The sequence below is a fragment of the Cherax quadricarinatus genome, chromosome 51 (assembly GCF_038502225.1).
Source record: "Cherax quadricarinatus isolate ZL_2023a chromosome 51, ASM3850222v1, whole genome shotgun sequence".
Classification (NCBI taxonomy): domain Eukaryota; kingdom Metazoa; phylum Arthropoda; class Malacostraca; order Decapoda; family Parastacidae; genus Cherax; species Cherax quadricarinatus.
Window position 1 is genome coordinate 7,996,875 of NC_091342.1, and position 20,848 is coordinate 8,017,722.

A 20,848-nucleotide genomic window follows, 5' to 3' on the forward strand; every position below is an offset into this window, starting at 1 on the left:
TAAAAAAAATGATAAAAATAAAAATGGCAATGACTTGGTTATAATATGCTAGTAAGATGGTAGACAGGATAGTATAAAAGTTGTAGTTGAAAATACTAGTTTAAAAAAGTATAGAATAAAATGGTCAATAAAAGAAGTTTACAATAAGTTTGATCAATATAGTTTAAAGCAAAATTGGGCAATAATAGGGATTTTAGAATAAAATTGAGCAATTGAGTATTTCTTAAAGTGAGGTAGAATATTGAGGACAAGTTATGGTTAGTTTATAATAAAATAAGATGGAACAGTGATGCGGTAAGTTGTAAAAAAAAGGAGATAGATTCTGTAGATATTAAACAAATTAAGACTATGAGGTAGAATGGTCGTTGAATACAACAATGACAATCAAAAGTAGTTGGGGTATTAGAATTTTAGGGGGGCACAAATTTATGACAATATAACACTAACTGTGGACTGTGGGTATTATCTGCACTTTACTCTGATTCTGTTAGTCCAGCCTCACTTAGGAATGTTTTAAGGTCATGTTCTGTAGAGATGAAGTATCTCTTCCCAGTGGGCTGTTTCCTAACTGCGATTTTTCCATTCCTCACAAAGCACTGGTGGATTTTTTGGGCATAGCGTAATTTTCTTAGCCGATAAAGAAGGTTTTGTCTTATTTTGGTAAGGCACTCATTGACGTAAACATCAGTTTTCATAGAAATAGATGTTTTTAGTAGGTTGTTTCTTTGTAGGCTAGTTTGGAATTTTAACAGCACTGTTTTTTTACCTGCTTGGTAGCCCATCAGTTTGCAATCCTTTAGGTCATCACTACGTATGTTAAGGCGAAGGTGGTCCTTGATAAGCTGCAGGGTGGTCTCCATGCAGGTCTCTTGGGTGACTGTGGGTGGGAGATGTTTGCTGTTAACTACAACAGCGTCAGATAGCTGCTGTTGGTCATTATGGTCTTGGAAGTTGGTTATGACATTGGCAAGTTGTTGGTCCACTCTTGATCTTTCCTCTGTAATGTTGGTAGTAAGTAGGGTGACTTGGTCTTTTAGAGTGTGGATGGTGTCTAGGGACTGGGTGTGGGTGTTGCTTTGTTGTTCCAGAGTGTCTAGTTTATGTTCTAGAGCAGTGATCTTGTTGAGGTAATCTGCATTGCTAGCTTTTAGTTCCTGCATTTCTTGAGTTAGTTTGGTGATCGTTTGGTTCTGAATCGTAAGGAGTTTAGCTATTTCTGGGTCGGTGATCTTCTTGACATCAAATACTGGGAAGGAGTTATCTTGGACTGTGACGGCGGCCATGTTTGTTGTTGTCTGTCGTGTGTTGTGCTGATGCCGGTAGGTGATGAGGTTGTGTCCTGGCTGGCAGTACCACAAGTTTTCCTCGTGTTATTACTGCCCTTACCTTTGATGTTAGGAGTCCTTAGTTGGTTACTGGATCTTCTTTTATTGCTCTGACCCTTGTCCATTGGCTGTGGCTTCAGGTGAATAATAGGCGATGGGTGAATGTTGTGGAGTATCACTTCAGTGGCAGCGGGGTAGGACGTGGTAGTACGAGTCCTATTAGTTGGTAATTTGTGAACTTTTGGGTGATTTCTGCAGTTGATTTATATCATTCTGGGTATCCACACATGTTAGTGTTATGTGGGTCTTGATTAGGTCATCACTGGGCTGCTGGGAACCTCAGGTAGAAGTAAAAATAGAGAACAAGGTTCCTGTTGCCGCTGCCGCTGCCGCTGCTGCTGCTGGGCAACCTTCCTGCCACAACCTTCCCGCCACAACCTTCCTGCCACAATCTTCCCACCACAACCTTCCCGCCACAACCTTCCTACCACAACCTTCCCGCCACAACCTTCCTGCCACAACCTTCCTGCCACAACCTTCCTGCCACAACCTTCCCACCACAACCTTCCCGCCACAACCTTCCCACCACAATTTTCCTGCCACAACCTTCCCGCCACAACCTTCCTGCCACAACCTTCCTGCCACAACCTTCCCGCCACAACCTTCCCGCCACAACCTTCCCGCCACAACCTTCATGCTACAACCTTCCCACCACAACCTTCCTGCCACAACTTCCTGCCATAACCTTCCTGCCACAACCTTCCTGCCACAACCTTCCCATCACAACCTTCCCGCCACAACCTTCCTGCCACAACCTTCCTGCCACAACCTTCCTGCCACAACCTTCCCGCCACAATTTTCCCGCCACAACCTTCCTGCCACAACCTTCCCGCCACAACCTTCCCGCCACAACCTTTCCGCCACAACCTTCCCGCCACAACTTTCCCGCCACAACCTTCCCGCCACAACCTTCTTGCCACAACCTTCCCGCCACAATTTTCCCTCCACAACCTTCCTGCCACAACCTTCCCACTACAACCTTCCTGCCACAACCTTCCCGCCACAACCTTCTTGCCACAACCTTCCCGCCACAATTTTCCCGCCACAACCTTCCTGCCACAACCTTCCCGCCACAATCTTCCCACCACAACCTTCCCACTACAACCTTCCTGCCACAACCTTCCTGCCACAATTTTCTCGCCACAACCTTCCTGCCATAACCTTCCCGCCACAATTTTCCCGCCACAACCTTCCTGCCACAACCTTCCCACCACAACATTCCCGCCACAACCTTCCCGCCACAATTTTCCCGCCACAATTTTCCCACCACAACCTTCCCGCCACAACCTTCCCGCCACAATTTCCCACCACAACCTTCCCCGCCACAACCTTCCCGCCACAACCTTCCCGCCACAATTTTCCCGCCACAACTTTTCCGCCACAACCTTCCCACCACAATTTTCCCGCTACAACCTTCCTGCCACAACCTTCCCACCACAATTTTCCCGCCACAAACTTCCTGCCACAACTTTCCTGCCACAACCTTCCCACCACAATTTTCCCACCACAACGTTCCCGCCACAACTTTCCCGCCACAACCTTCCCGCCACAATTTTCCCGCCACAACTCGTGTACAAAGTCTGCTTTTTGAAAGTCAAATAAATTTTTAATCTAGTTTTTTTAATGAAATTTATATATTTTTCAATGGTCTTGAGGACTTACTGACCATTACGTTACTTTTCTTATCACTGATATCGTAAAAAATCCACATCAAAGCCCCACCAAAAATCAGAATTACTTTTAGTCCATAATTTTATTTCTCAAAATGTTACATAGTTACATTCTTAAGAATATTTACAGTGATAGGTGTGTGTGTCTCAGTGTATATACACTGAGAGGTGTGTGTGTCTCAGTGTATATACACTGAGAGTTCACCTCAAACCCTATTTTAGATATTAAAGTATTCTTGACTAGTGGTGAACAGGTGACATGTAACCTTAATGACCCTCGTGTAGTCGACAGGTGTTAAACCTAATAAACCAACCAACCTTAAACTGCACAGCTGACTTCTGAGTGGTCTTGTCGACGTTGTACTTCAGTAAGGTCTGAGAGGTGACCTCTCTTGTCCTCACAGTCTGACCCCCAAGCTTCTGTCAGGGTGAAAGTCAGGTCACTCTCGACCACTATGGCTTAGCGCTTCTTTTTGATTATAATAATAATAATCTAGACCACTAATGGGCAGAGGTAAACAAAAAAAATTTTAATATCTCCTACAGTTATATTTTGTTTCTGATCATGCACTATAACAGCCCTGGAACTTAGTGACATTAAAATTACTCGTTTTAAAGAAGAATTAAACTTGTACATTGATGACAGGAACTTGTGTTTGTGTGTTATGTCCTTGTGCAAGGGTATTAGCTAACTTGATTTAAGTTAATTAGTTTCTGGTGCGTGTGTTTGTGTGTGTGTGTGTGTGTGTGTGTGTGTGTGTGTTACCTGGGTATAGGTGTTCCACTCTCTGATGTACTCCTGGGCCTCCGGGTGTAGGGTACAGACGGAAGTGTTCTCCTGCTGGTACAGGAGCAGTGTAGCAGTCTCCTGCAGCCTCACCCGTAGTGTCACCACCATTGTCAACCTGTTGGATTGAGATCTTTATTATGTACCCCATATCCTTCCTGTGGACGGTAGGCACCTCATATCCTTCCTGTGGATGGTAGGCACCTCATATCCTTCCTGTGGGTGGTAGACACCCCATATCCTTCCTGTGGACGGTAGACATCCCATATCCTTCCTGTGGACGGTAGACATCCCATATCCTTCCTGTGGACGGTAGGCACCCCATATCCTTCCTGTGGGTGGTAGGCATCCCATATCCTTCCTGTGGACGGTAGACACCCCATATCCTTCCTGTGGGTGGTAGGCATCCCATATCCTTCCTGTGGACGGTAGACATCCCATATCCTTCCTGTGGGTGGTAGGCACCCCATATCCTTCCTGTGGACGGTAGACATCCCATATCCTTCCTGTGGGTGGTAGGCACCCCATATCCTTCCTGTGGGTGGTAGGCACCCCATATCCTTCGTGTGGACGGTAGATATCCCATATCCTTCCTGTGGAAGGTAGACACCCCCATATCCTTCCTGTGGGTGGATGGGACCCTTTGCTACCTATGGCAAAACATTAATTACAGAGACATATGGTTATTTGATTAGCTTTTATTTAAGCCTGGATACATAATATACAAGGTTATCACACTGATCTTGACGGCACACACATGTTACACACACATAAAGCATGCATTACGTAGGTTTAACAGTACGTAACCCCATAGCACAACAGTAGATGACTCCACAGAAAACTGTTGAGTGAGACAGAGAGAGAGAGAGAGAGAGAGAGAGAGAGAGAGAGAGAGAGAGAGAGAGAGAGAGATAGAGAGAGAGAGAGATAGAGAGAGAGAGCTGGGGAGGGAGATGGTGTAAGGAAGACAATTCCACTTCTAACTCTATACAATGAGACTCACATACACAGCACCCAACAAAGTCTGACCTGGCGTCTCGTTGTGTCAGAGGTGACAATAAAAGAAACCGATGTTTAACTCTTCCTTTACGACCAGCTGTAGACGTGTGAATGGTTCATTACCTCAGTAACTTGTTCAACTATCAAAACTTTCCAGCGCAGTCCCTGGATCCATTATATACCTCTGATCTTCTTGACTACCGCCCACAAGACGGTTATGGGGTGCATAATATAGTAGACTATAACTTGAAGAGCCAAACACAGTCATTGTGAGGAGCAGGCAGCGTCGCCTCTCTCCTCTATCAACTCTAACAAGGTTAATGAACTCGTTTTTACAGACGAGAAATGTCCTTACTCTTTCTCTTCTATTGTCTAGGTTAACATTTTTCAGATATTTGATTTATTTAGCATTATTACTGCTATAGATCAGTGCATTTTACATATTTTTACTTAGTATTTGACCAACTGGCGAGTCAAAGTGCCATGTGGAGAAATTTTCTCCAGGAGGGGGGTATCAGCCCCTTTCAGCCCTGAGGGGCCCAGCCCTCTCAGAAGGGGCAAGCGTCTTGTTTACTGCTACAGTGAGTAATTGATCGCAGATGCAGTACGAGTATGTGATGTGGTCAAGCGACCGCCGCTCCTTGCAGTCCAGTGTTGCAGAGTGTATTTTAATAAGAAACAGTACATCTCTTACCTTAGCAGGACAATTAAGGGAAATCCGGCTCCCACTTTATTACCATAGTAAAGATAGTGTACATTGTTGTCTATGCTTAAGACAGCAAGAATCAAACATTCTGCTTTGCTTCATGGAGGAAGTGGCAAGGAAGCAAAAAGTACTAGGTCAGCTTTTCCTTTGTGCTGGGGGCAGTGATGGCATGGGGCGTTGTGGCGTCTTCAGATTACTTTTGACTGTACTGAGAGTGACACTGATGCCAGGATAACCAACAAAGAACGATCTGTGCGTTAGTGTGAACAAAGTGTCTCATAAAACACAATAAACACTTAAGAGAAGTGTGATCAGCTTCTTTAGTGATAAGATTGTGAACAATAAAGACAAATCTTGTGGAACATAGTGTACCAGTGTGCGTATTCCTAGACTATGGAAGACGTGGACATCCAAGGACACTTCAGCTTCTATCAAGTCACCGATACCTGTCGAAGGTGTGAAGAACACCATAGCTCACGCTACAAGAGCAAGGTAGGTTACGAATTTCTTGTAGTACAGGGGACTGCGCAGTTCTTGAGTCACTGGGGGCAGTGATGGCGTGGGGCGTTGTGGCGTCTTCAGATTACTTTTGACTGTACTGAGAGTGACACTGACGCCAGGATAACCAACAAAGAACGATCTGCGCGTTAGTGTGAACAAAGTGTCTCATAAAACACAATAAACACTTAAGAGAAGTGTGATCAGCTTCTTTAGTGATAAGATTGTGAACAATAAAGACAAATCTTGTGGAACATAGTGTACCAGTGTGCGTATTCCTAGACTATGGAAGACGTGGACATCCAAGGACACTTCAGCTTCTATCAAGTCACCGATACCTGTCGAAGGTGTGAAGAACACCATAGATCACGCTACAAGAGCAAGGTAGGTTACGAATTTCTTGTAGTACAGGGGACTGCGCAGTTCTTGAGTCGCAAGGAGTTTGTAATCAACCTATAGTCGGCAGTTAGGGGCGGACCTTTGAGTCCACACAAGTAAGTTTGTCAGCAATCAGTGAATGAAATATGCTGACATAACACCCCCTAGGGGTAATTTATAATCTTACAAATTATAACTCATTTACAGCCCGTTGAGAGATGACTTCGACAGCTTCTCAAGACCTCGTCTGCAGGGGCGGCTGTGCAGGCGATGAGCTGTCTTTCTAAGTTAAGTACAAACTCTTTAAACTTAGCTGGTAATGCCATTTCTCAACATGCCAGCAACAACCGCTGTGGTTCACCACAGTGCCAGCACCAACACTGGACGGGTCATCACAGTGCCAGCAACAACACTGGACGGGTCATCACAGAGCCAGCAACAACACTGGATGGGTCATCACAGTGCCCGCAACAACACTGGACGGGTCATCACAGTGCCAGCAACAACACTGGACGGGTCATCACAGTGCCAGCAACAACACTGGACGGGTCATCACAGTGCCAGCAACAACACTGGACGGGTCATCACAGTGCCAGCAACAACACTGGATGGGTCATCACAGTGCCCGCAACAACACTGGACGGGTCATCACAGTGCCAGCAACAACATTGGACGGGTCATCACAGTGCCAGCAACAACACTGGACGGGTCATCACAGTGCCAGCAACAACACTGGACGGGTCATCACAGTGCCAGCAACAACACTGGACGGGTCATCACAGCGCCAGCAACAACACTGGACGGATCATCACAGCGCCAGCAACAACACTGGACGGGTCATCACAGTGCCAGCAACAACACTGGATGGGTCATCACAGTGCCAGCAACAACACTGGATGGGTCATCACAGTGCCAGCAACAACACTGGACGGGTCATCACAGTGCCAGTAACAACACTGGACGGGTCATCACAGTGCCAGCAACAACACTGGACGGGTCATCACAGTGCCAGCAACAACACTGGACGGGTCATCACAGTGCCAGCAACAACACTGGACGGGTCATCACAGTGCCAGCAACAACACTGGACGGGTCATCACAGTGCCAGCAACAACACTGGACGGGTCGTCACAGTGCCAGCAACAACACTGGACGGGTCATCACAGTGCCAGCAACAACACTGGACGGGTCATCACAGCGCCAGCAACAACTCTGGATGGGTCATTACAGTGCCAGCAACAACACTGGATGGGTCATCACAGTGCCAGCAACAACACTGGACGGGTCATCACAGCGCCAGCAACAACTCTGGATGGGTCATTACAGTGCCAGCAACAACACTGGACGGGTCACTACAGTGCCAGCAACAACACTGGACGGGTCATCACAGTGCCAGCAACAACACTGGACGGGTCATCACAGTGCCAGCAACAACACTGGACGGGTCATCACAGCGCCAGCAACAACTCTGGATGGGTCATTACAGTGCCAGCAACAACACTGGACGGGTCATCACAGTGCCAGCAACAACACTGGACGGGTCATCATAGTGCCAGCAACAACACTGGACGGGTCATCACAGCGCCAGCAACAACACTGGACGGGTCATCAGAGTGCAAGCAACAACACTGGACGGGTCATCACAGTGCAAGCAACAACACTGGATGGGTCATCACAGTGCCAGCAACAACACTGGACGGGTCATCACAGTGCCAGCAACAACACTGGACGGGTCATCACAGTGCCAGCAACAACACTAGACGGGTCATCACAGCGCCAGCAACAACACTGGACGGGTCATCACAGCGCCAGCAACAACACTGGACGGGTCATCACAGTGCCAGCAACAACACTGGACGGGTCATCACAGTGCCAGCAACAACACTGGACGGGTCATCACAGTGCCAGCAACAACACTGGACGGGTCATCACAGTGCCAGCAGCAACACTGGACGGGTCATCACAGTGCCAGCAACAACACTGGACGGGTCATCGCAGTGCCAGCAACAACACTGGACGGGTCATCACAGTGCCAGCAACAACACTGGACGGGTCATCGCAGTGCCAGCAACAACACTGGACGGGTCATCACAGTGCCAGCAACAACACTGGACGGGTCATCACAGTGCCAGCAACAACACTGGACGGGTCATCACAGTGCCAGCAACAACACTGGACGGGTCATCACAGCGCCAGCAACAACTCTGGATGGGTCATTACAGTGCCAGCAACAACACTGGACGGGTCATCACAGTGCCAGCAACAACACTGGACGGGTCATCATAGTGCCAGCAACAACACTGGACGGGTCATCACAGCGCCAGCAACAACACTGGACGGGTCATCAGAGTGCAAGCAACAACACTGGACGGGTCATCACAGTGCCAGCAACAACACTGGACGGGTCATCACAGTGCCAGCAACAACACTGGACGGGTCATCACAGTGCCAGCAACAACACTGGACGGGTCATCACAGTGCCAGCAACAACACTAGACGGGTCATCACAGCGCCAGCAACAACACTGGACGGGTCATCACAGCGCCAGCAACAACACTGGACGGGTCATCACAGTGCCAGCAACAACACTGGATGGGTCATCACAGTGCCAGCAACAACACTGGACGGGTCATCGCAGTGCCAGCAACAACACTGGACGGGTCATCACAGCGCCAGCAACAACACTGGACGGGTCATCACAGCGCCAGCAACATCACTGGACGGGTCATCACAGTGCCAGCAGCAACACTGGACGGGTCATCACAGTGCCAGCAGCAACACTGGACGGGTCATCACAGTGCCAGCAGCAACACTGGACGGGTCATCATGGTACAAAGAAAGGTGTCAAGTATTTTTTTCCTGACGATTAAAATGGAAAAAAAAATGCTGAACTACTTCCAGTCTTTGACCAGCACGTCCGGGTCCCTCTCACTCGAGGTATCCCACTCCTTAGATCCCACGCCTCACATCCCACTCCTTAGATCCCACGCCTCACACCCCACTCCTTAGATCCCACACATCACGCCCCACTCCTTAAAACCCACTCCTCGTACCCCACTCCGCACACTCCACTCCTCACACCCCACACCTACATGCACTTAATCCACGCCCCTTGTTTTGTCCACCCACACCTGTCAAGAGCCACGCCCTCGCATCCGCACCCACACCCACATCACTGACCACATCAATCAATAGATCCGACCCTCCTGCAGTTTATATATATATATATATATATATATATATATATATATATATATATATATATATATATATATATATATATATATATATATATACTTTTATTTTGTTCAAAATTTTTCACGCAAAATTTTAACTTATTAATCTGTGGCATGGAGCGGCCGTTGCATTGTGTTTATTGAGCTCCTTCACCTCGGATCAAACTTTATTATGACTAAAACATTGTTGATTATTTTTTTTTCCTGGAGGTAAAGGCTGACTTCCTCGCTATATTTTGTAAAGAAAATGAATATTGATATAACAAGTTCCCAGAAATGTTATTAAGGATAACGCACTAGCAAGATAACAGGTTAACTTTAGGTTTCTACACAAGATAACAGGTTAACTTAAGGTTTCCACACAAGATAACAGGTTAACTTAAGGTTTCCACACAAGATAACAGGTTAACTTAAGGTTTCCACAAAAGATAACAGGTTAACTTAAGGTTTCTTTCAAGATAACAGCTTAAGGTTTCCTTAAGGTTAACTTAAGGTTTCCACACAAGATAACGGGTTAACTTAAGGTTTCCCTACAAAATAACAGGTTAACTTAAGGTTTCCTTCAAGATAACAGGTTAACTTAAGGTTTCTTTCAAGATAACAGCTTAACTTAAGGTTTCCTTAAGGTTAACTTAAGGTTTCCACACAAGATAACGGGTTAACATAAGGTTTCTTTCAAGATAACGGGTTAACTTAAGGTTTCTTTCAAGATAACAGCTTAACTTAAGGTTTCATTAAGGTTAACATAAGGTTTCCCCACAAGATAGCAGGTTAACTTAAGGTTCCTCTTAAGATAAAAGGTTTCAGCAATGAGTGCTTCCGAAGATAGCAGACTTCAGCATGGATTGTTCCCCCTTAATAAAGATAACAGTTATCAGCCAGGTTATCCCTAAGACAACAGGCTCCAGCCAGGTTTCCCTAAGATAACAATCACCAGTCAGGATCATTTCCTAAGATAACAGTCACCAGTCAGGAGGTTTTCCTAAGATAACAGTCACCAGTCAGGAGGTTTTCCTAAGATAACAGTCACCAGCCAAGAGTTTCCCTAAGATAACAGTCACTAGCCAGAAGGTTTTCCTAAGATAACACTCACCAGCCAAGGGTTTTCCTAAGATAACACTCACCAGCCAAGAGTTTCCCTAAGATAACAGTCACCAGCCAAGAGTTTCCCTAAGATAACAGTCACCAGTCAAGGGTTTTCCTATAATAACAGTCACCAGCCAGGAGTTTCCCAAAGTCAGGAGGTTTGAGTTTGTCTTGTACTCCAGTCCTGTTTTCATTTCCTCGGTTCTTCCATGACTTAGTAATTGAAATTTGTCCTCAATGAACATCATATTGTTGTCAGTGACCCGCTGGAAGACTTGTTTTATATCAGCTTGGAGGCTCGTTGTGTCTTCCGTGGATGATACTTTCTTACAAATTCTAGTGTCTGGAAAGAATGATACAGTGGTATGATTTATGTCCATGTCTGTGCCAGATATTAAACTGAAAAAGAGAAGTAAGGCGAGTACTGTGTCTTCAGGGACAGAACTTTTCGTTGTATCAGGCTCTGATTTCATTGTTTACTCTTTGGGTTCTCTTTGTTATGAAATTTAATATCCATCTGCCCACGTTCCCACCTTTTGCACGCATTTTGTGAACAATTACCCCATCAACGCACTTGTCAAAGGCTTTTACAAAGTCAGTGTTTACTACATCTGCATTATGCTTGTCTTTAAGTGCATCCAAGACCATGTACAAATGCTGCGATTCCATGTGATTGGTAATCTTACTTCTTAAAACCTTTTCAAACATCTTGATAATGTGGAATATTAGGGCTACTGGTCCATTTTTTTGGTAATATCTGTACTGAAACCTTTGTAGAGTGGCGAGATGTCAGTGGTTTTTAATGAAGTGGGATGACTCTATTGGCCAACCTTCTTCCTTATAAAATATTTAAGGCATGTGATAAGGGTGTCCTGCAATTCTTGATGAATATCGAGCTTCATGAGTCTTGGACTGGGGGTGGAGTGCATGCTCGTGCAATCAATGGCTTCTTCGTAGTCAAGTGAGGGTCAGGGATTAGGGAGATGTCCGCAGCATTTTGTGTCTCGTTCATGAAGAACTCACTTCAATCGTCAGTCTTTAGGCAGATTAGTGGTTCACTGAACACCGAGTCGTACTGGGCCTAAGTACTTCACTCATTTGTTTATTGTCGTTAGTGTATGTTCCATCTCCTCTCATCAAAGACCCGATACTAGATATTGTTTTTGACCTAATTTTTGCATATGAGGAAGAGACTTTTGGATTTGTCTCAATTTCACTTACGGCTTCTAGCTCTCTCTGTCCCATACACTAAACATCTAGCCAGTGTTCGCTCTTCTGAGAGATCTCTGCCTCTGAGTTCAGTTATTCGTCGTCTTCGCTTACAGAAGACACATCTCTCCCTTTCCAACCTGCGACTCCTCTTTTGTAACAATATGTGTCTGGAGTATCCTGATGCTGCTACTTTCCTCTATAATATTCATATATAAGAATTTTATCTGTTATTTGGTATATTTTTAACTTATATGTACCACACTATAAACTGACATTACATTAATCTTAGACCATTGTTATAATAATCTTGGAGCATTGTTATAATAATCTTAGACCATTGTTATAATAATCTTGGAGCATTGTTATAATAATCTTAAATTACTGTTATACTAATCATAGACCATTGTTATATCAATATTCTATCAATGTTACAACAATATTATAACACGTTTAATGCAAATAGGAAAACGAGTGTGTCCCAGAGAGCGATGTTTCGCCCACTCAACAAACTATGCCAGAAAAGCGTCTTGCCTCCTCGCATTGTGACTCTCGCTTAATAACGAAGATATAATTAATCTCCATAATTAATCTCCTTCTAATGAGAGATTGCTGAGACTAATTATCATCATCATCTATAATTTTGAGTCACTGTTGTTTGTATATAGTTTCAAGTTAAATTAGTATAATTTTTCTGATTCAGTTTTGTTACGGATTATACACGACTCTGGAATTATTTTTTGTCACGAAAATAATAATAATAATAATAATCATAATAATAATAATAATAATAATAATAATAATAATAATGACTGTTTTGAGGAATTATACACGAAATTATTTTTGTCATGAAAAATATAATAATAATAATAATAATAATAATAATAATAATAATAATAATAATAATAATAATAATAATTTTCCTATATGATAACAAGCCTCAGAAGAGAATTTTTCCCTAAGATAAAAGACTTTTACAAGGGAGGTTTGTGCAAGATAACAGGCTATAACATGGAGTATTTACAAGATAACAGGCTATAACATGGATTATTTCCAAGATAACAGGCTATAACATGGATTATTTCCAAGATAAAAGGCTATAACATGGATTATTTACAAGATAACAGGCTATAACATGGATTATTTACAAGATAACAGGCTATAACATGGAGTATTTACAAGATAACAGGCTATAACATGGATTATTTACAAGATAACAGGCTATAACATGGAGTATTTACAAGATAACAGGCTATAACATGGATTATTTACAAGATAACAGGCTATAACATGGATTATTTACAAGATAACAGGCTATAACATGGATTATTTCCAAGATAACAGGCTATAACATGGATTATTTACAAGATAACAGGCTATAACATGGATTATTTCCAAGATAACAGGCTATAACATGGATTATTTACAAGATAACAGGCTATAACATGGATTATTTACAAGATAACAGGCTATAACATGGAGTATTTCCAAGATAAAAGGCTATAACATGGATTATTTACAAGATAACAGGCTATAACATGGATTATTTACAAGATAACAGGCTATAACATGGATTATTTACAAGATAACAGGCTATAACATGGATTATTTCCAAGATAACAGGCTATAACATGGATTATTTCCAAGATAACAGGCTATAACATGGATTATTTCCAAGATAACAGGCTATAACATGGATTATTTACAAGATAACAGGCTATAACATGGATTATTTACAAGATAACAGGCTATAACATGGATTATTTACAAGATAACAGGCTATAACATGGAGTATTTCCAAGATAACAGGCTATAACATGGGATATTCCCCAAGAGGCTAAATAAGTATGTCTGCCTAAGATAACATGCTATAACAAGGATGTCTGCCCAAGATAACATGCTATAACAAGAAGGTCTACCCCAGGACCTGCAGTAATTAAGATAACAGGGAACAGCGTGACCCCCTTAAAATAATTAATGTCTTCATTTGTCCTGGTAATTACTGCATGATGATTATAATCATAATTTTCCTGAGAGAAAGAGAGAGAGAGAGAGAGAGAGAGAGAGAGAGAGAGAGAGAGAGAGAGAGAGAGAGAGAGAGAGAGAGAGAGAGAGAGAGAGAGAGAGAGAGAGAGAAGTACATTATCAGTATTACTACTACTAAAATTAGTAATAATAATAATAATAATAATAATAATAATAATAATAATAATAAAATCAGCGACAGTTACATCAAAGATTTTTTAATAATTCAGTAAATTAAATTTGCTGGTCCTCTTTAATATATATATATATAATATATATATATATATATATATATATATATATATATATATATATATATATATATATATATATATATATATATATATATATATATGCATATTCAAAAGGATCCTTTGCTCAAATATTTACTACCATCAGCCAGATGTGTGTACGTGTGTGTGCACTCACTTAACTGTGGTTAGGCTCGGTTGAGTTCTAGTTCCTGGTCCCGTTTCTCCAGTGCCCCCAAGACGTTCACACAGCACTTCTGGGCCCTCTCATACCCACTCTTCAAACTGCGTGTGTAACTTGCTAACCACCATTTCCTCAGTATTTACTTGTTCTTTAGATGCAGGACGCTCCCAACCTCACGTGTCTTGCAGTCACCTCAGAAGCAGTAGCAGGAGAGGAAAGATCCATGGGAGGCTTGCAGAACCAGCATCCACGTGTCCGGGCGTACATATGCGTCCGTGAGTGCGTGTGGGTGTCCGTGCGTGCGTGCATGTGTGTGTGAGGTGGGAGGTGGTGTGGGCCAAGTGTGGGCCAGGTGTGGACCAGCACCAGCGTGGCACTCAGTAAGAGAGTCAACTGAGGCAGCTACCTCTATCTCTCCTCAACTCAGGTGGAGCTAGTGTTGATGTGGTTGTCATAGCAACGCCCACACCGCTACAACCCCGCCCATAACCACTTAACATCCTCCCCGCCCGAGCCACAAACCCGCCCTTACACACTAAACAAACTCCCACGTCCACCCACGCTACGTTCTCCAGTTCTGCCAAATACAAGAATCATACATCATACACTGCTGCATCCGGCTTAATCATACTATACACCACTTTATCTTGAAGGATCAAACTGTACACCCTTATATACTGACCAGCACTACAACACAAGCCTTCATACCATCAGAACCTATAATGCAATCCTACAGCTCTATCGGATCCTACCATACACTCCTACACCCACAACAGATCCTACCATACTCTCTTACATCCCCAACAGATCCTACTAAGAAATCTTACATCCTAACAGATTCTACAACGCACTCCTACACCCCCCACAGATCCTACCACGCACTCCCACACCCCAGTACTCTCACCTTTACACCCCTCTCGTCACACCCTTGCTAAATTAATTGACAAATTGATTCTCAGCGTAAACGTAATTTTGCGACGTTTTAATTCAACTTATTACAGAGGAGGACTGGACACAGGGGTTGTTTATGTGAGAGTGACGCAGGTAATGATAGTCCAGACCACAGCTCCCTTCTAGGGGATGCCATGGTCCGAGGAACTGGAGCTATCCTTCCCTTCCTTCAGTCAAACTGGCGCTTACTTCTGTTTTATCTGTTATTCTGTTTTATCTGTTACTTCCCTTTAGCCCATAGGTGTGATGTGGGTCACCCAAGGGTGTGACACGGGCTACCTACAGGTATGGGTCACCCATGTGGTGTGGGTCACACTGAGGGATACAGCAGTGTGTATTACAGTAGTCGTGAGAACCTTCCAAGAGGCTCGTTGAACCTCCACTGTTGTAAACCACGGAGTAATATGAAAAGCCACAAATATGTTCCCGAAAGAACCCCGGTTCGAATTCGGGGTGAGGCTAAACATAATGTTACGTCTCCTAACCCCTTGCTGTTCCAGTGCGTCCAGCAGTAAACAGCTACCCAGGAGGCAGTGAGTGATGCCCGAGCCACGTCCTGAATTTGAAGAATTAAGGATCTCGTCGGAAATAAGCAACCACTGCTTGTCTCTCTTGGGCTATCCTGGGTTAGGCACACTTCAGTGATGTCACGCCTGGGGAACATCAGAAGGTGTGACTTCACCTGGCGTGACATCACCTGGCGTGACATTACCTGGCGTGACTTCGCCTGGCGTGACTTGTCCTGGTTTACGTGAGCGGTGGCAGCAGCGTCCACATGATTCCTATCGTCTGACTCAAGTCTCCATTTCTCCCTGGGGTCATTGGTATCTCCCTTAGGGCACTGGTATCTCCCTGGGGTCACTGGTGTCTCCCTGGGGTCATGGTATCTTCCTGGGGTCACTGATGTCTCCCTGCGAACTTTCGAGTGCTCCTGCAGGCACAGAAGTCTCTAGCCGTTTCTGCAGTCACCTGGTTAGTGCAGAACTGGTGCAGGACTCTGCAGAGTGTTGCAGTGCTAGCGCAGGACTCTGCAGAGTGTTGCAGTACTAGTGCAGGACTCTGCAGAGTGTTGCAGAGCTGGTGCAGGACTCTCCAGTGTCAATGTTGTCCTCCTTAAATGTTAGTCTTAATAGTGCTTGTATATCGTTTCTGTCTCCATTTCTCTTATAATGCTCTAACAATAAACGTACAACAAACTCTTTACCGGAGAAAGACACAGGAGGTATCTCTCTCGCTCTCTCTCTCTCTCTCTCTCTCTCTCTCTCTCTCTCTCTCTCTCTCTCTCTGTTCCTGTCTAATTTCCTACTTCTCTGATTACTTCCAAATAATCGCAGTAAACAAGTGTTGTATGCATTATATAAGTAATAAATCATAAATATTGGGTCATTTCGTATAGAAAGAAACAAAGTGCTTCCAATTTCCTGGAAAACCACTTACCACTTCACTATAACTTCCTTCAACCACGCACCACAACCACGAGAGAGTAGCTGCCCCTTTGTGTGTGGGGGAGGGAGGGAAGGAGCACATAGCGTGGCGGGGGGCCTCCCCTGAGTGACTTATTGACTGCTTAGGTCAATAATATTAGGGAGTCAAAGGTCCTGAACGTGTGGATGGAAAAGCAATATTCACCATCCAGTCTCTGTCAGTACTCAGGCTGTTGCAAATTTAGGTTCCTCAGGACTCCCACACCGGATCTTCAAAATCAGGACTGACTTATAAATCACGGCTTCAAAATAAAAGATTTTTCGACCATGACTCAAATCAAAACTCCGAAATCGGTGCTCTCTACTAAGGGGGTCGATGCTATGTCCAAAGAAATCTGGGTCAATATTGTCACTTAAAGTTTACCACTCTACAGCTCTCCATCAGAGGGACTTTCAGCGAGGTGGTCAGTTAAAGTGTGGCTGGGCGCAAACACACTTACTGGACCAACTTTGTTTTAATTTTACTCTTATACTAACATCTACTTCCACAAACCCCTCCCTCCCCTCCCTCCCCCACACCCCTCCCACCCACACACCCCTCCCTCCCCCACACCCCTCCCACACACCCCTCCCTCCCCCACACCCCTCCCACCCACACACCCTTCCCACCCCCACACCCTTCCCACCCCACACCCCTCCCACCCCCACACCCCTCCCTCCCCCACACCCCTCCCTCCCCCACACCCCTCCCTCCCACACACCCCTCCCTCCCACACACCCCTCCCTCCCACACATCCCTCCCTCCCACACACCCCTCCCCCCCACACCCCTCCCTCCCCACACACCCCTCCCTCCCACACACCCCTCCCTCCCACACACCCCTCCCTCCCACACACCCCTCCCTCCCACACACTCCTACCCCCTCACTCTAACCATCGCACAGACCTACTGTCACACATCCCTCCCCGAAGCGCTGTATGGCCTTATGGATTCAACGTTTAAATTATATTATTATTATTTTATTATTATTATTATTGTTATTCTAAAAATCAGTAAAGTTAGGGTAAAGTTCATAGCTTACAAGAAAATACACATTTATAAGGCCTAATTGTCGGAGCAAAATACCTAAACCCATTACCATCACAGCACCGAAATATTGATGCAATAGAAAATATCCTCACCGCTTACTACTACTACGATTACTATTACTACTAATACTATTTCTAGCACTAGTACTACTACTACTACTACTACTACTAATAATAATAATAATAATAATAATAATAATATAACAACAGTCTTCTTACACAAACTACAGCATCTTTCACCGCATAAAAATGAGTCAGCTTTGGTGGGGAAGGCTTACACGAATAAGCATTATTTTTAACTTGCATTCACACGAACATACATTAGTTTGTGCTTTATCTGCTGTTCACACACACACACACACACACACACACACACACACACACACACACACACACACACACACACACACACACACACAAGGCCTCGCCTGCGCCGCTACAGATTCAGCCAAATTTTCTTTGTTGACAGAAGAACGATCGCATGCCAAGAAGCCGAAATTGAGGGAAATAACTTGTGCTGGAGGTCAAATGGCGGTATTAAATGAGACGGTGAGGCGGGTGGGAAGGACTGGAGAAGGAGGCCAGAATATTTATTGATAGGAGGAAGTCAATAAAGAAATAGGTAGACGTAAGTTACTGTCTCCATGAAGACTACTGGTACCCAGTACAGCCTGTGCTGCTGCCAAGACTGCTGTTAATGCTGCTGATATTATTAATGCTAGTGGTTTCACAGACTGCTGTTAAATGCTGCTGGCATTATTGATGCTGCTAATACTACTGATGCTACTACTGCTCCTATGGCGCTACTTTTCCTACTGGTTGGTCAATAGGGTTTCAAACCAATAGACAACACGAGGATTTCACGTTACCGGTTCACCACCAGTATGACTATGGGTGCTGCTATTGTTATCACTATTTCTACCTGTTTAACAGCTACAACAGTGCTGCAACTTTCTACGAGCACGGGGTGATGCTGTTTTAGTCAATCTCACATTTCTTGATGAAGAGAGAACAGATTAGGTTAGGTAAAGTTTGTCAGGAAACAGGACAAGTGTTCCCTGATGTGGATCTTAGTCATATGGCGACCCGCAGCTGGAGCTTTTGGCCATCTGATAGAGGCCTTCCACTGACTTACCCCTCTACCCCTTTAAAAGTATCACAGGAGTCAATATTACGGTGATGAGACAGCGTGTAACTGCAGGAGAGCAAAGGAGCGTAAGCTCTGATACAGCTTTGTGAGTAACTCTGCAGGAGGATGAGGCAGAGAGCGTGAGCTCTGCAGACCTCTCTGAGATGAATAAACGATGACCCCTGCACGCAGAGCTGTCAGCAGACAGAGGGGTTGAATCAGGCACCTGAATGTAATCTATATGTCTAAGAGCTCTCCCTTCTCTCTCTCTCTCTCTCTCTCCCCTCAAGGAAGGTTCCTTGATGTTGGTGAGGGGCTCTTGATTTAGGGAATTGGATCTGTGCTCCAGTTCCCCAAATTAAGCCTGAATGCCTTCCACATCCCCCCCCAGGCGCTGTATAATCCTCCGGGTTTAGCGCTTCCCCCTTGATTGTAATAATAATCTCTCTCTCTCTCTCTCTCTGATACTTCGTGTGTGTGTGTATCTCAGCTCCTGGTCCCGCCTCTTCGCTGATCACTACTAGGTCACCCTCCCCCCCTGCTCCAAGAGCTTCATCGTACCTCTTACTGAAGCTGTCTATGGACGTCTGACTGTGTGTATAATCATCTACTTTTCACCTAGTTGTGGTTGAAGGGGTCGAGCCACAGCTCCTGGCCCCGCCTCTTCATTGGTCGCTACTAGGTCACTCTTCCTGCTCCACGAGTGTTATCATACCTCTTCTTAAAGCTATGTATTGATCCTGCCTCCGCTACATCACTTCCCAAACTATTCCACTTTCTGACTACCCTGTGACTGAAGAAGTACTTCCTAACATCCCTGTGATTCATCTGAGTCTTCAACTTCCAACTGTGACCTCTTGTTGCTGTGTCACATCTCTGGAACATCCTGTCTCTGTCCACCTTGTCGATCCCTCTCAGTATTTTATATGTCGTTATCATATCTCCCCTATCTCTCCTGTCCTCCAGTGTCGTCAGGTCGATTTCCCTTAACCTCTCCTCGTAGGACATACCTCTTAGCTCTGGGACTAGTCTTGTTGCAAACCTTTGCACTTTCTCTAGTTTCCTTACGTGCGCGCGCGCGCGCGCGCGTGTGTGTGTGTGTGTGTGTGTGTGTGTGTGTGTGTGTGTGTGTGTGTGTGCTTGAGCGTGTACATGTATGTGATTATAAAAGACATATAGTATAATTCTTGGCAGGGCGCGCAGATTATATCATAAGACAGTCAAAAGACTAATATGAGGATACGGCTCCGTGTGGAACCCGTGTTCATGACCACTGAAACGAACCACTGTGTGCATGAACCACTGAAACGAACCACTGTGTGCATGAACCACTGAAACGAACCACTGAGTGCATGGCCACTGAAACGAACCACTGAGTGCATGGCCACTGAAACGAACCACTGTGTGCATGACCACTGAATCGAACCACTGTGTGCATGAACCACTGAGATGAACCACTGTGTGCATGATCACTGAAACGAATCACTGTGTGCATGAACCACTGAGATGAATCACTGTGTGCTTGAACCACTGTGTGCATAACCACTGAAACGAACCACTGTGTGCATGAACCACTGTGTGCATGAACCACTGTGTACATAACCACTGAAACGAACCACTGTGTGCATAACCACTGAGATGAACCACTGTGTGCATGACCACTGAGATGAACCACTGTGTGCATGAACCACTGAGATGAACCACAGTGTGAATGATCACTGAAACGAACCACTTTGTGCATGAACCACTGAGATGAACCACTGTGTGCATAACCACTGAAACGAACCACTGTGTGCATGAACCACTGTGTACATAACCACTGAAACGAGCCACTGTGTGCAT

General features: G+C 44.7%; 1 protein-coding gene across 6 annotated transcripts in view; it reads right to left on the reverse strand.

The window, feature by feature from the left end:
* Window positions 1-20,848, reverse strand: part of LOC128694700 (dynein axonemal intermediate chain 4) — a 70,928-nt gene that overhangs the window by 36,425 nt on the left and 13,655 nt on the right. For 2 of the 6 annotated variants that reach the window (XM_070095795.1, XM_070095794.1), the window contains exons 1-3: window positions 14,409-14,832; window positions 3,822-3,960; window positions 3,374-3,475 (exon numbers count right to left, since the gene is read on the reverse strand). The exons of 1 other annotated variant lie outside the window; for it this stretch is intronic. In XM_070095795.1, coding sequence (XP_069951896.1) covers window positions 3,374-3,475; window positions 3,822-3,953 — 234 coding nt within the window. In that variant the 5' untranslated portion in view covers window positions 3,954-3,960; window positions 14,409-14,832. Of the gene's footprint in view, window positions 1-3,373; window positions 3,476-3,821; window positions 3,961-14,408; window positions 14,833-20,848 lie in introns of those variants that run through there. 3 more of the 6 variants (XM_070095793.1, XM_070095791.1, XM_070095792.1) reach the window with 2 other exon arrangements.